At 63.8% G+C, this 15,112-nt stretch overlaps 1 protein-coding gene across 1 annotated transcript; it reads right to left on the minus strand.

Annotated features, from left to right (window-relative positions):
• Nucleotides 1-295: 295 nt before the first annotated feature.
• On the minus strand, nt 296-11,285 carry RFLNA (refilin A). Its single transcript, XM_016129848.2, has 3 exons — nt 10,921-11,285; nt 2,100-2,209; nt 296-1,595 (listed from the first exon to the last, which is right to left on the minus strand). Exons 1-3 carry the CDS (start codon nt 11,104-11,106, stop codon nt 1,262-1,264), a joined length of 630 nt encoding a protein of 209 aa, XP_015985334.2. The 5' UTR covers nt 11,107-11,285; the 3' UTR covers nt 296-1,261.
• Between the last annotated feature and the right edge of the window lie 3,827 nt (nt 11,286-15,112).

A 15,112-nucleotide genomic window follows, 5' to 3' on the forward strand; every position in this document is an offset into this window, starting at 1 on the left:
AGGGGCCGCGGGGGCTGGGGCCTTCTCCAGGGACCGGGTGGCCTTCGGATTTGTCGGTGTGCAGGGCTGGCATTTGGACTGGGAAGAATGAGTGTCAAACACAGATTCTGCAGGGCCCAGACCTGAGTCCCAGGGTGGGGCCTGGGCCTCTGCATGTATTAACCGGCTCTTGGTGGAGCCGGCGCACCCCGAGGCTGGCATATGGGGGTGGGGGGTGCCTTACGAAGGGCAATGTGACCCTCCCCCAGCAACCCGCATGGGATCTGAGGGTCTCAGAAACAGAGGAGGGAGCGTCTTTGGGTTTGCACATTTTATTAAGATAATCAATTCTTTAAGTTATTTCTTTTTCAGAAAGCATTCTGGAGAGAATATGCACCGTCTGTGTAGATATATAAAAATACATCAGTCACTTTGCCTCTCCTGGACAGCTCCGAGGCCGCGTCCTCACCGGCATGAGGACGCGCAGCCCCAGGCTTTGTCCTGTCTGGGGGATGGATGGGGTGGCGACCGGGGTGGCTCCATTCAGGTCTGGGGGCGTTGCCGCAGACACCTGGGGCTTCTGGGGCGTTTGGCCCCGGCAGCAGCCGGCTGGGAGCCCCAGCCTCAGTGAGTCCTGGCCGGTCTTCCTCTCCTGACATCACAGGTGCGAGGGGGACCCCGTGGCACTGTCACCATGGTAACAGGCAGCCCAGGTCCCCCGCTGGATCTCTTTAAGCCGACAGCCTGGCCGGAGCCTTAGGTGGGTGGCAGCAGACATTCCTGGATGGCTTCAACGCCTCCCCTTGGCACCTGGCACTCTGCCCCGGAAGTGCTGGTCCTGGAGGCCTCGCGTGGACGGAGGTCGACAGGGATGCCTGCCAGCGAGGCTTGGGACGCAGAGCTCAAAGGCCTCCGTTCGACGGGCTCTGCCCTCCACTCCGGGGCGCAGGCCACTGCGACAGCTCAGGCGGGGTCTCTCCTAGGCTGCAGCGCCCCCACATGACCAACGTCAGCCCAGGCATTCGGTCCAGCCTCTGCCCAACCTCCTGCGGCTTGTCCCCCACCTCACGCTCCCCAGAGAGCTGTGGCCAGGCTGCCTCCCTGCTTTAGGGGCTAGTGAAACCCATGCGATGACCGAATCCAGCACGCTGCACGCCTGGCCAGGCAGCCAGGCCCTCGGCCTCCCACCTCCCCGCCCCCCCGGCTCCCGGCCGAGCCCTGGAGTCCATGGTCCTTCAGCCCCCAGGGCTCCCGCCGGGGTATCGGGGGGCCGGCCGCCGCGTTAGAGCGCCGCGGGCGCCAGCGGGCAGGGCCCGGGCGGCGCGCACAGCTGCAGCTGCACGCTGGCCGTGAACCAGCGGCTGGGCCGGCCCAGGCGACAGTGCAGCGTGGTGCGGAAGGAGCTGCGGGCCTGCTTGGGGAAGATGATGGTCGTGCTGCAGAAGCGCAGGGCGCGCGGCCGCGGCTCCAGGGTCAGCTGGCTGCGGTAGCTGCGCCACGTGCAGTTGGGCGCCGCCACGATCGTCTCGCTGTAGGCCGTCACCGTGGGCACCGGCGCGTAGAAGACGTTGTCCCGGAAGTGCTTCTCCGAGGCGTACTTGACCTCGGAGTTGCAGCTGCGGGGGCGGGAGGGCGGCGGGGTGAGTCCCTGGTGGGGCAGCCTGTCACCCCCCCCCCCCGCAGGGCCTGGGGGCCGCGGCACTGTGGCCGTGACTCTGAAAAGGGCCCTCGGCAGAGCTCTTTAACACACGGCCTGGGCTGGTCCCCAAGGTCAAGGCCAAAAGGTCAAAGGGCAGCCGAGGGCCAGCGCCCGCTGAGAGGGGAAGGCCGATGCAGCACGTGACGCTGGCTGGGTCCTGAACCGGAATACAGATACGCCCTAAAAGGACATTTTGGGACAGTGACGAAACTGGACTCTGCAGTGGGGACGGGACCCCCTCGGTGGATAAAGGGACAGAGTGACCGTCGTGTGGAAAACAGGGCGACCCAGCGTTCCGGGGACGCTGGGGAACCACCAGCCGGGAAGGGGGCCACAGCGCATGTGCGGAGGGCGGGGCGCCTGCTGAGCCCGCCCCACTCCGTCCCCGACCCCCGGGGGCAGGACCCCGAAGCCCACTCACCGGATCTCGGGTGTGAGTTCTCGGTTCACCTCGACACCCTCCCCGAAGAACACGGGCAGCAGCCGAGGCCTCATCTCCAGCACAGGGGTGCTCGGGGGGAGGGGCGGAGGCTGCGGGGAGACCCACAGACCCCAGGTTACAAGGCCCTTTGGCACTGTGGTCTGCGCTCCGCGTGGGCACAAGAGGGCCACCCGTACCCGTCCGGCGCTGGCCCACCTCGGGGGCCCAAACCCACTCGGCAGACCCGGGCCTCCCAGGCCCGCGGCCCCGCCCCCAGCGTGCAGAGCGCCTGCCTCCCCATTTTCTCTGCCCGCCTCCCGTCCCGCCTGACGTGCTCTGTGTCCCCTTCCCCGTGTCCCAGGAAAATCTGTCACTTGATTATTCTGCACTGACACTATGCCCAGAGGGGGGCCCAGAAAGGCTGCACTTTGAAGCAGACTTCTGTCGGGTGACAGGCCCGCTCCCTGAGACCTTCCTTGCTCTTGGCAGCCTCCTCAAGGTTCTGCAGGGATGGTGGCTTCATCCTGTGATTCACCCCGTGCCTCGGCGGGGGACTGCGCCGGGGTCTCGCCTGACCTCACCGCAGCCCTCGGCTCTTTCTCCTGCTTTACTGCGACACACTCAACACACTGCCATCGGCTAGTTCCAGCTCCCTGCCTTCCACCCAGGCGGTGAGAACCCCACTTCCCGTTCCCCCCCCAGGGAGTTCGGGGACCCGGCGAGGTCCGCCTGTGCCGCCTGTCACCTCCAGGCCAGTGCGGGAGCCTCCAGAGCCCCCTCTGCCCCCTGGTGCATCACTCAAGGTGTGGTGGCTTCGTCACCCGCCTTAGAGCCCCGGTTCCTCCGACGGGCAGGCCACCCAGGCCCCTACGTCGTGGTCGGCACCCCTCTCCAGGGCCACAGCTTTCTGGTCCCGGAAGTGGGCCGACAGGAGCACCTGTCACACAGGCTTCCACAAGGTCCGAATGGGTCACAGCACCTAGCATGTGGCCAGCGCCCAGCACAGAGTAAGCGCTGCGAGAAGCTGGCTGGTCCCCTGAGGCCTTTCCATGGAGGCCTGGGGCGGGGGGTGGGGGGCAGGAGGAGAGAGAGACAATCCACACCCTTTGGACTTTGAAATAACACTGTTCCCACCTTCTAGAAGCAAGGACACAACATCTCAGGAGACTGCATTAGAAAAAAAAAAAAAAAAAGGTAGTAACAAGATTCAGACGCTCCCAGCATCCTCCACAGCTCCCCTGGCTCAGTACAGGCGGCCTTGAGAGCTGAAGCTGGGGTGCTCTTCTCCTGGGCCCGCCCGTGCTGAAGGAACAGCCGAACCCCTGATGCCGCCTGAGCGGGCCTCGGGCGGCCGTGCCGGCAGCCCCATTCCGGCCGGATCTCGCCGCCCGGCTGGCCGCCAGCACCGGAGACGAGGCGCGCTTCACAGCTGGGCCCGGAAGCCGGCGCTCTGGGCACCGACTTCCGAAGGACGCAGTGGAAAAACATCTCGGGTCCGCCCGAGCTGGAGGCGCCACACAAGAGATAGGACAGGCCGGCGAGAACCCAGACCACGCTGGCATCCAGCGGGCCCCGTGGCGAGACAGCTCCGGAGGTCACCGCCAAGGCCGAGGACGCCCCGAAGGGCCCCAGGGCCGGGCACGGGCCGCCCCCCGGCGCCTGGAGCGCAGGGCCGAGGCTTCCCGAAGGGCTGTGGGGTGACCGAAACAGCACAGTGGCCGTGCGGCCGCAGCACCCAGCCGGCCGGAGAGTGGGCACGGAGCATGCCTGTCACAGCCAAGGAGGCACACGGCGGGCCCCGGGAGGACACACGTCCAGCCGCACAGCACCAGGACGCTCCCCGAAGATGGAGTCACATTCCAGTGGGGGCCACCAGGGTGGGGTGGAGAGGGGCCTGGGTGAACGGGGGGGACGGGGTTTCCCCGAGGGCTGAACGCCAGAGGCCAGCTCCCCTCGTCACAGCCCCAGGGCGGCCACACCCCAAAGGCCCGGTGCCTGCTCCCCTGTAACGCGAACCACAGAGAGGCCCGGGGCGCCTGCTCACTCAGAAGCAGTTTCACACCCATAGAATGAGCCCAGGAGAAGAGACTACGGTGCGGCCTGCCCAGGGCAGGGGCAGGGGCAGAACAGCGAGGTCCAGGCACAGACAAGCTGAGAGCCAAAGGCCGAGCCCCCGGTCTCCCACGCCCCACCCTCCCCGCCCTGGACCCCCCAGCTCCTTCGAGGGGACAGGAGAGCCCTGCCGAGGCCTGGGGGCCGGCTGGCTCCCCGACTCTGGGGCAGGCAGGGGTGAGTGTGGAGACTCGGGCGGCTGCCTCCCCGGTGATTCATGCGCCTTCTGCAGGATAAGTTCTGGCCGCCGGTGGCTGGCAGTGCACACACGCGCACACACGCACACACGCGCACACACACACACGTGCGTGCTTTGGCGTGCCCCGGCTCCTGGCCGCTGTGCAGGTCGTGGTCTGCAGGACGCGCAGAGATAACCACTCTCTAGTGAGAGCTCTGTGCCAGTTGGTGACAGCCCAGCCCAAGCGGGGGGCCCGGCCTGGCTGGCGGGGACACGTAGGCACAGCGCAGCGGTGTCCGTGCCCAGCCTGGGGGACACACGGGGCCCGCAGATGCCGCGACGTGGGACAGAGCCGAGCCACACGTGGCCCACAGAATGGTGAGCTCTCTGCTCGGCCAGGGCGTGAGAAGCCCGATCAGTGGAGGGGCCTGCACTGCCGCTCCCGGAGAGCGGGGCCACCAGGGGGACCCCATGCTGGCGCGGGCGAGGGGCGTCCCCGCCAAAGCCACGGGGAAGCCTTCGCACCCGCCAGAGTGGCCTCGCTGGCCGCGGACGGCTCCTGTCACAGCCGGAGTCGAACGCGATTATCTTCTGCTTGTGTTAAGGGTTTGGGGCCGAAAGCTCGCACGGTGGTCTAAGCCTGACCTTCACCGTCACCCAGGTGGAAAGTGGTCCGAGGAAGGGACCTTGAGGAATTGTCACCCTCCTTATGAAAGGCCTTGAGTACTGGGGGCAAATCCTGGGGCAGGGGAGGGGCTCCTCACGCCCACTGCCCTCCCCCAACATGGCACAGCGGGCAGCTGGACGGGCTTTTCGGGGAGCCCAGAAGACCCCGAATGGAGCAGCCTCTCCCTGGAGAGCCGCAGAGCCTCGTGGGACCAACGCAAGCCCCACAGGCCCGACTCTGACACCTGAAGCAGCTAAACCGTAAGCAGATACCAACATCGGATTGGAGGCGAGGCTCAAGGAAGGCCCGGCCTGCTGCCGGAGACAGGCAACCAGGGCGGCGGGCTGGCTGGTGACCCCCACAAAGACGTGTGACCTGTGAATGTGACCCTACTTCGACAGAGGGTCTTTGCTCGAGTGAATGCAAAGTGCCACCGATAAAGGCGGAGTCTTAAATCCAGCGACTGGTCGTCTGATAAGAACGTGGGGTCTGGACACAGGACACGCCCGGGGAGGAAGGCCATGAGATGGCAGGGCGGAGGCCGGAGTGCCACCGCGATAAGCCAGGGGACGCGAGGACTGCCAGCCGCCGCCAGGCGCGGGGGCACACGCAAGGGGCGGGATCCCCCCCCCACGGCCTTCGCAGGGAGCCGCACCCGACTCCCAGCTCCTGGAGCCCGGCGCGGTGAGGGAAGAGGCTTCTGCTGCTACCCGGTTTGTGACCTTCTCACAGCAGCTCTAGGTCAGGGACCTGCGAGATTCTGCCAGGCAACGAAAGGGGGTGGGGGGCGACGACCCAGGTCACGAGAGCCGCTTCGTGGGCGAGGGCTCCCACTCCCCGTGAAGACTCGGCACTGTCGCTCCCCCAGACGCAGCCCACAATGACCCGCAGCCTTCGAGGCGAGACCGTGACCTGCCGTCTGACCACAAAGAATCACGTGCCCACAGCCTGCTCCGAGGAGAGTCCGGGTCCGCTGCAAGGGGGACAAGTATCCCCGCATTCTGACGTCCCCGAAGGAGGTCCCGGGGGCCAGGAGTACGGACAGACCCTGCTGACCCCAGGAGTCACGGTCAGATCCTGGCTGGTGGCATTCCCCCGGGAGGGTGGCTCCTGCCCGCTGCCCCGCCCACGGAGCACCTGGGAGGGTGTGGGCCTCATCTGTCTTCTTGTCACAGAACAGCCACACACAGAGCTGAATTTCCCGGGCAGGTGGGCCGCCGCGGAGATGCACGGGGTTGGCCGGGCTTCCCGTGGAGGCCAGTTCATCCCGGATCGGGCAGACGGGCTGACCGGAGGCGCCAGAGCCTCTGGCTTCTCCGCCACCCCTCGCGGCCTCCCGTTCAGCAGACTGGCTCCTCCCACCTTGGCCTGACACACCTGGCTCTCTTCCATCAGAGCTCAGACACCTCTGCTGGTCACACCTGGGAGCCTGTGAGGGGCCAGCGGGGCTGACTCCCGTCTCCTCAGCCCATCTGTCTGTCCATCCAGCCATCCTTGTCCATCCTTCTGTCTATCCATCCATGCATTTATTCACCTGCTCACCCAACTTGCTATTTATTTGTTCATCCATCCATCTACACACCCACCCGTCCATGCATCCACCCACTCAATCATCCATCCATCCACCCCCCTACCCCCCCCCACCCACTCGTCCAGCCGTCCTCCCTAATCCTGGGCACTAACTCCCTAAATCTCTGAATTCCATTCTTCTCTTTCTTCACCTGTGGCTTCACCATCACAGATCAGAAACAGAGAAATGAGAAAATCTGGGATCCTGAGGAGGTGGCCGTGACCATGGGTGGTCTCGAAGAGCCGGGCAGCCCTGGGAGAGTGTCACAGACGGAGCCAAGACACCTCGCTCCCCGCCACCAAGTCTTCCCACGTCCAGCCCACAGGCCTTCTTTCAGAATCTGGGTCCGAGAAACCAGCACTCCTCCTCGGGGACCTTCTCAAGTAGGCCACTCAGAGATGCACCCGCCCTGTAAACGGACCCAGCAGACGGGACGGGAGAGCTGCAGGACAACCCCCCTCCACATCCGGGGGTACCCACTCAGACCGTCACCCCCCCGTCGCCACCCCACAGCGAGCCGAGTCCTGCCTCAGCCGGACACGTGGAACCGAACCGTGCGCTTCTCCCCCACCCCGTGGTGGCCGTTCCTCAAACATACACCCCGGGGACTCGGCCGGGGATGCCAGGTGCTACCCGCGGTCTCCCCGGGCGATGGGGCAGGGCTGTTAACTCGGGGAGACGGGCGTCTGCTGCGCACACCCATCCCCCCTTCGGGCAGCAGGACGCGTCTCCCGACGACGCCCCCTGGCCCCGCAGCTGGGCCAGGCAGGGAGGGGAGGAGAAAGGGAGGACATCGCTCAACCTCGAGCTGACGACGGTCCCGGCCCCGGGAGCCCGAGGGGCACAGACAGCGCCCGCCTTGTTCGCGGCTGCACGCCTCGCCCCGCCTGGCTTACATATTTGTGGGATGAGTTGCAGCTGACAGGCACTGCCTCCCCGCCCGGCTGGCAGCCTCGGCCGCCCCGCGTCCTGCAGGGGAGCCGCCCCGCCCGCGGGGGACGAGCCCGGCACAGATCCCGGCCCCCCGGCATCTCCCAGTCAAGTCCCTGATTTGGGTTTCTAATTTGGGGGATATGGGAGCTCATGATGCCTTTTTTTAAAAAAATAATGAAACAGTCACAAGTGCGTTTTTAGAAGACCGAATGGAATTCTACTTGCTGGCCTCAGCTCGGCCCACACAGCCCTGCTCTGGCCGGCCTCTGCCGCCTCTTGCTGCTCCTCACGCACGCCCACCTTGCCCCTGCCCCAGGGCCTTTGCACCTGCCACCCTCTTGGCCAGCACGCCCTGCCACCCCCTCGACCACAGAGTCCACGCCTTCGTTTTTTCCTCTTTTCTATTAAATGCCACTTCCTGGACCACCCCGTCTAAGGGGACTGCACCATCACCCAGCCTTCTGTCTTAAGGGCGCTTGTCAACCCCGCTGGGACTGTGTTCCACAGGAATGCAGAGCCACGAGGGCGGGAGCCTTAGCCACCTTGTTCCCTGCTGGGCTCAGTCGGGACCGGCGGGGTGAATGTCTGGCCCCCAAATCATCGTGGGTTCAGGAATCACCGGGAACGTTAGTCTTTGCTCCAAAGAGTGAGCAAGAAAACTCAGGGTCGAGACCAAGTGGGTCCCCCGCACCCTGCCTGGTCCCCTGCGCCTTTCCCTTTTGGGTGGGGGTGATCTCACAGCAGCCAGACACCCTGCGTCCGTGGGGTATCGTCCAGAAGGTACGACCGGCCTATTGAAAGGGGGAACGAACAGGACCTCTCGGACGAATTGAAGCGTGAGCAAACTTAACATGCGTATGTCCAGAATACGGTGACAAGCTGGCGAGGCCCAGTGATTCGGGTTTGGGGACAGCGCTGCCACTCAAACCCTGGCTGGGGTTTGCGACACCAATTTTTCCCGGGACAGCAGTGCTGGAAACTGGGTGTCAGAACAAAGACAGCCACCCTGTGCAAAGCAGGCTGAACCCCACACCCATCTGGTCTGACCCACGGCGCTAGGAGGCGTCCGAGGAGACCAGCCGCTGCTGCCACCAGCCTCTGCCTGTGCATCTGAAACCACGTGCTCCAGGAACTCAGGACAGGCTTCCGTCCCCTTCCCCCGAGATGCACAAGGCCCAAGGCCTGCGGCTCCCGCTTCTGTGCTTGAAAAGCCTCTCAGTGAGTCACCAGCCAGCGGGGTGTTGTTAAACACCAGATTAAGGATGTTTAGCAGGCATTACCCCCGGGGGTGGGGTGGGGGTGGGGCGCCCTTGCAGAAGGTAGCCAGGGTCGGTGGGGGGTGGGGGGGTGTCCCAGCTACAGGGCCCAGGACCGGGAAGAGGTTGCCCATGGCAACCATCTCCTCTCTTTTTACTAAAAGCAGCGTCTCCAAATGCCATAGGTTCACAGGCATTTTGTTTTTTAATGTTAAAACACACACACACACACACACACACACACACACACACACACACACACACAGGGTGAGTTCTGAGGAGAGAGAGTCTGTGGCCAGAGTCGGGGGTTCTGTCCCAGCACGGCCACTTGCCGGCCGGGTGGCCCTGGGCACGTCACTGACCCCTGCACGTCAGCTTTCCTCTCTGGAAAACGGGGATAAGCAGAGGGCATCCTTCACGGTGAAAAGTAAGTGAGTTAATGCTCGGAACGGGTCTGGGGCGGCCCCTGGCACGTGGCGAGGGCTATCCGAGCAGATGCCGTCACCCCCAGATTCTGCCTGCGAGTCCAATGAAAAGATCAGAGACGGCAGGGTTTCATCCCCGACATCTAGTTAGCCAGGCGGGGACAGAAAATGAAATCGGCTGGAAGAGCCAAGCCGAGGAAGGCAGGCCAGGACACTGGCCGGCCCGGCAGGCAGAGAAAGCGTCCGGAAAACGCTTTGTAAGGAGGCTTCTGGGTCAGCTCAACAATAAAGAGGAAGACTGGTTTCACGTCCCTTTCTCTGAGCTCTGTTGTATTAAGACACCCCAGGGATTTATTCCAAGATGCCCTCCGCACGACCGTGCCAACTCTGAGACTTGCGGGATGGCCGGCCCTTTCCGACGGCAGGATCGGTGTCACAGCAAACCACCTCCGTGACCCTCTAGAAGTCCTCAGCGCCCCTCCCACCCCCAGCTAGAAAAAGGAGACACCAAAATTCAAATTCACGGCATGGTTGTGGTCTAAGACGGCAGTTGCCAAACTTGGCTGCACGTTAGAAATACCTGGGGAGGTTTTAAAAAGCCGCCCTAGTCGCAGCCTGTACCAATTAAACAGAATGTTGGGGGCGCGAGGCAGGCAGGGTGTGTGTTCTTTAAGATCTCTGAGATGCTCTGATGTCAAGTCAAGTTTGGGACCCACTGGACCAAGGAGTAAGGGAGGCACGGATGAAATTCCTGTCATTCTCTGGAGACAAGGGGGCTGTCCCCTCCTGATCCTCAGCTGTGGGAGGCAGTCGCTGCCCCGTGAGGTACCAGGTGCCATCCCTGGGGCCCCCAGGAGAGTGGAGTTGGAGTCGGGTCCCGCATACACCCGGCAGAAAAGAAGTTAAGAGCACCGAGCAGGCAAGCGCGCTGGCGTCAGGGACCCACCGAGTTCAACCTGCCATCTCCTCCAGGTGGGAGGTGCTGGCCTGCGGGGGGGCACCCAGTCTCAGCTCAGCCACCAGGGTGGGTGGCCATCGGGCTCACCTGGAGGCCCCACTAAGTCCCGCGGGAGACAAACTGGAGTCTCCCCACCTTTCGCCCGCACGGCCTCAGCTCCACGTCAACCACCCCTCACCACCCCGGGAAGGAAGGCTTCCTGTCTGGGTTTGGTTAAAAAAAAAAAAAAAAAAAAAAAAGGAAAAAGAAAAAGAAAAAACGAAAAAAAAAGAAAGCCCTTCACACTGGCAGCCCAGGGAACGGGAAACGGAGCCAGGTGGGAGGCTCCGCGGGGACCTGCGAACCAGCGGCCGCAGGGCCCAGGGTTCGAGCCCACCTAGCGAGGGGCCGACTTCCGCCGGCATTTGGGACAGTCTTGCAGCCCCTGCCGGGTCATGCTGACAGAGGACTCTCTAGCTGAGAGGCCACCGCAGGGCCGGGCTGGGCCGCGGGTCCCGAACCAGGCTGGACCACCTCCGCCTACGTGCCCCGGTCCCCACCTGGGCGCGTGGCTGTCACTGGGCCACCGTCTTGGCTGGGGCGACGTGTGGAGGTGGAGGCCGGCCCCGGCCTCTGAGGCACGGGGTGCGGGGCGCAGCGAGCACAGACCCTCGCCCCCACCCCCACCCCACCCCCACCCCCACCCCACCCGGTGCGCCGGCTGCGCCAGGGCGCGCGCTTACCGCTCTGGCCTCGCTGGGTCCGGCGCCCCCCGCGCGCGCGTCGAGGATGCCAGGCGCCAGCGCGTAGAAGGGGGGGCTGGGGCTGGGGCTGGGGGGCAGCCCGGAGTCGGGGCTGTCCAGCAGGCCCTCCCGGCTCTGCTCCTTGAGGCTCTCCTCCATGCCCTGCAGATGCAGGTGGCCCACCATGTCGGGGGGGCGCGGGGCGCGGGCCCCCGGCTCCTCGCGGCGCTCCTCCACCGCGCTCCGGGCCGGGGCGGCGGCGGCGGGCCGAGGGCTGCGCGCCCGGGACCTGCGGGCAGAGCCGAGAGGCGGCGCGTGAGGCCCGGCGCCCCCGCTCCCCGCGGCCGCCCCGGAGGGGCCGCGCCCGGGCTCCGGGCTCCGCGCCGCCGCGCCGGGCCTGCCGCCGCCCGCCCGCCGCCCTCCGCCGCCCTGCGCCGCCCGCGGCCCGCCCAGCCCCGGCGCACGCCGCCGCCCGGCCTCTCCGCACCTTCCCGGCCCGCGCCTCCTTTTCTAGGCGCCTCCCCCTCCCTTCCTCTCCCCTCCCCCGCCGGCCCGCCCCGCGGCGGCGAGACAGGGCTTTCTCTGCGCCCCCGGCCCGGGAAACACAGCCCGCGGCGGCACCAAGGGGTGACTTGTGGGGTCCCCAAGCCATCCCGAGGAATCGGAGGGGCGATAGTTAAGTTCGATGTGGCCACTCCAGGCTTTCTCCAGTAAGAGAATCTTAGGAACGAGTGTCTTAGAAGATCTTCCCCTTGGGGCGGCGGGGAGGGGGCGGCACGCTCACCGGGCTTCAGGACCTGCCCCCTCGCCTCCCCTCCCACCCCAGGGTCCCAGTCTTTGTTGTCCCGCTTGCCCACCGCTGTCTGATTATCCCACGGTAGGGCTTCTCAAGGCCACACGGTGGGGGGTGGGGGGTGGGGGGACGGGGGGAGGGGGGACAGGTGGGGGGGGGTAGGGATTAGAAACATTCCCTGGGCTCCCCTAGCATCTGGCCCTTTCCCCAGTTTCTCCTGAGCAGGTTCTTGCTCCCTGACCTAGGGTCTCCCCATTTTCTCCTCTTCTTCCTTCCAAGGGCAAAGGGCAGTTGCTTGCCTTTCTTCAGATGACTGAAGGGGGTCCTGCCTCTCCAGGCACCCCCCCCCTCACACACACACACACACACACACACGGACCACCCCTGGGGGTCCACCCTCCACAGGAAAGCAGGGAATCCGGGCTGCCCACAGGTCCTTTGAGCAGAGCTGGAATGCGGGGGCCTGGAGCCCCCACCGCGCCCCCAGCCCTGCCGCGCCCCGGGGCGCCCAGTCAGATCAGGGGAGACACACCAGGAAGCAAAGGCTGGGGGTTTAAAGGAGGAAATGAACAAAGCGAGGGGCAGGCCATGCCCTGGTGCTCAGGGACGGCGGCTCTGGGGAGGTGGCGTTTTGAGAGGAGACCTGAACAGCCCCACAGCGACGGCAGATGGACTTAGCCGTGGGGGGTGCGGAGGGGGCACGCCAGGACAGTGTGCTGAGCCACAACCCAGCGGGGGGGGGGGGGGGGCCCAGGGACGGGCTGTCAGGTGAATTCGCAGCTCATTTCCACACCCACTAGGAAGGACAGGGAAGCCACGTGCCCTAACAGGACTGACCGGAGGTCCGAATGTCTGGAGCGTTCTGGCTGACCAGCACGGGGAAGTGACAGTGACGCTCAGGCAGCAACGCCCCCCCAACACACACACACGCACCCCAAGAGCCGGTGGGAGTCAGGGCGCGGTGTGCGGGGCAGGCCTGCCTCGTCGAAGGGTCATCTTGACGTGATTTACCATTTTGCTGTTTCGTTCACTTTGGATTTTTTTGTTTTTTGTTTTGCATTAATTTCGACCTTTAAAACATTTCAGGAGGATGGCACCGGTCGTGATGTCCGAGTTGGAGGCATCCCCTTAAATTCCGTGCTCTAGGCGAGTGCCTCGCTGGCCTCACCCTGATCCCGGCCGGCTTCTACGATGCACGCTCATCGGGGCGGCCTTGGCGACCGGAGCCTAGTGGGTTCAGGAAGTTTCCCGGTGCCCACGTGCACCTTCCCGTGACAAGGACTGCCCTGCGTGGGACGGCGCTGGAGCTGTGTGCACAGCCAGCGGCAGGGAAGACATGAGCACACCGCAAATGTCAAACACCCGGTTAGCGGCCCACGCAGCTGCGCCCAGGGGCCGTGACCCTGACCTCTGCGAAAGGCCTTCTGTGAAAGCGTCTGTTTCTCACAGCACCAGAGAGCCTGCAAATGTCAAGGAGGGTAGGAAAGGTCGAAATTTCCATAAGCGAGCGGGGGCAGCCGGGGGCCAGCGGGTGGGAAGGGAGTCCTCTGGTGTCTCCGGAAGCGGGCGGCTTGGCCCTCTGCAGTGTGAGGCCGGGGAGCGAGGAGGCGGGGGTGGGGAGTCTCTGAAGACCCAAGCTCCTGCTCTGGGCCAGGTGCCAGGGCTGGGCCTGAGACCCGCGGGTGGCGCTGAGGGCTTTGGGCTTTATCTGTGTGGGGGGGGGGGGTGGGGGCGGGTAATGATGAGGTGAAGCAGGTTTTAGATATAACCTGATCCAAATTGCTTCTAAAGGTGGATGGAAGTGAGGAGAGCAGAGAGGGAGAGAGAGAAATGGGCGTAGGAGGTGGATGTTTAGCAGACAAGAGGGGCCCTATCGAGGGGCCCGAAGCGTGTGTCCCGTGCTAGAGAGAAGGGGGAGCCCCCCGCAGCCCGGAAAGGGAGCCGTTCGCCCAGGAGCCGTGAAGCCACCTGCTCGTAAAGAGCATGTCGTGAGGAAGAGGGACGGTGACCTCGGGTGATCCTAAGCTCCCGGGGGCTCGCCGGGCACCCGGATAGCTTCAGGGGCTTTCCCGGGCTGCTTTGTGGGAAGGGACAGAGGACGGAGGGGAGGGGCACGAAGGGAAAACGGCTTTTCCATTGCGAGGCTGAGCCGCTTGTTCCGGGCAGCATTGGGGGACATTCGTGAGGCGGGGCCGCGCCACCCCGGGCAGCTCCCAAAGGCCTCTGCACACCCGCGGTCTTGCGCTCGAGCCCCGCACACCACCCCGTCACGCGAGATGGATGTGCATTACTTCCAGTTTAAAAGAAAGCAGACCAAGCCACAGAGGCTCAGAGAGGGTAAGTGTTTTGTCTAAACTCACACAGCAAGGCCAGGTCTTTAAACAAAAAAAAACCTCATCTGGGACGTTGTTTTGGTTACCAGTCAGGGGCCACCTCTCTGCCACAAGGAGCCATCCCTTCCCATGGGCCAAAGCCAAGACCCATCCTTCCCCCTCGCGAGAATACGGGCCTACGGGCAGCTCGGACCTGCTCTTTCAGGAGCCGTATGTGTGTCTCTGCCATCACATTCCAGACGGGGGGCTATGCTGGCGGGCGTGGAGTGCACCCCTGGGTGCAGATTCCCACCCCCGTGTGTGGACACAGTGGGACATGCCGCCCAGCCCCCAGTGGCTGGGAGTCTTGCCCTCGGCATGCTCAGGCTGCCCGGGGTCTGAATCTCAGCTCTAACACTCCCAGGTGTGTGATTTGGGCCATTGGCGAGTCCTCTCTGTGCCTAAGTGTCCCCATCTGTAAAGGGGAGATAATAAATGGGGATTAAGAAGAGATTAAATATACCGGGATTAAATATAACTAGAGTATGTTTGCAGGCATGCCAGGCTCAGGCAGCGCCCTTGGCACCGTGCCAGAGAAAATTCTCCAGGCTTCGCCCACCCCTGCTCTTGACCACTGTACCTCATTGCCCCTCTGTCATTATGGCGACCGAGGGGGTCAACATGTCGATATGTCTGTATCATCTATCTATCTATCTATCTATCTATCTATCTATCTATCTATCTATCTATATCTATCATCCTCTATCTAATCTATCGATTATCTACATATACACCCACACATATTTTTGTGGGTGTATATATATATATATATATATATATATATATATATATTTTTTTTTTTTTTAAGAAGAAAAGCGGGGGAAATGTGAGCTAAATCTTTAGCTTTTATACGAAAGTCCAAAGACACTGTCTGCCTTCGGGGAATCTGGGAAATCATAGCATCGAACATTATTGAGCCTTTGAAAGTAGCCCCCAGAGCTTAAAGTGGGGCTCCCCGCGGCCGGGAGGAGGGAGCGGGGAGGCCGTTGCATTTTCATCATGAGCCCCTGACAGCTCCACCTGGACT

Source organism: Rousettus aegyptiacus, unplaced genomic scaffold (genome assembly GCF_014176215.1).
Source record: "Rousettus aegyptiacus isolate mRouAeg1 unplaced genomic scaffold, mRouAeg1.p scaffold_m13_p_5, whole genome shotgun sequence".
Classification (NCBI taxonomy): domain Eukaryota; kingdom Metazoa; phylum Chordata; class Mammalia; order Chiroptera; family Pteropodidae; genus Rousettus; species Rousettus aegyptiacus.

Excerpts from the sequence above, each read along its gene's own strand:
- RFLNA (XM_016129848.2), bottom strand. The coding sequence starts at position 11,106 with ATGGTGGGCCACCTGCATCTGCAGGGCATGGAGGAGAGCCTCAAGGAG. Across the intron at positions 2,210-10,920 it reads GACCCAGCGAGGCCAGAGCG|CCTCCGCCCCTCCCCCCGAG; the intron begins GTAAGCGCGCGC and ends GTCTCCCCGCAG. Across the intron at positions 1,596-2,099 it reads GAACTCACACCCGAGATCCG|CTGCAACTCCGAGGTCAAGT; the intron begins GTGAGTGGGCTT and ends CCGCCCCCGCAG.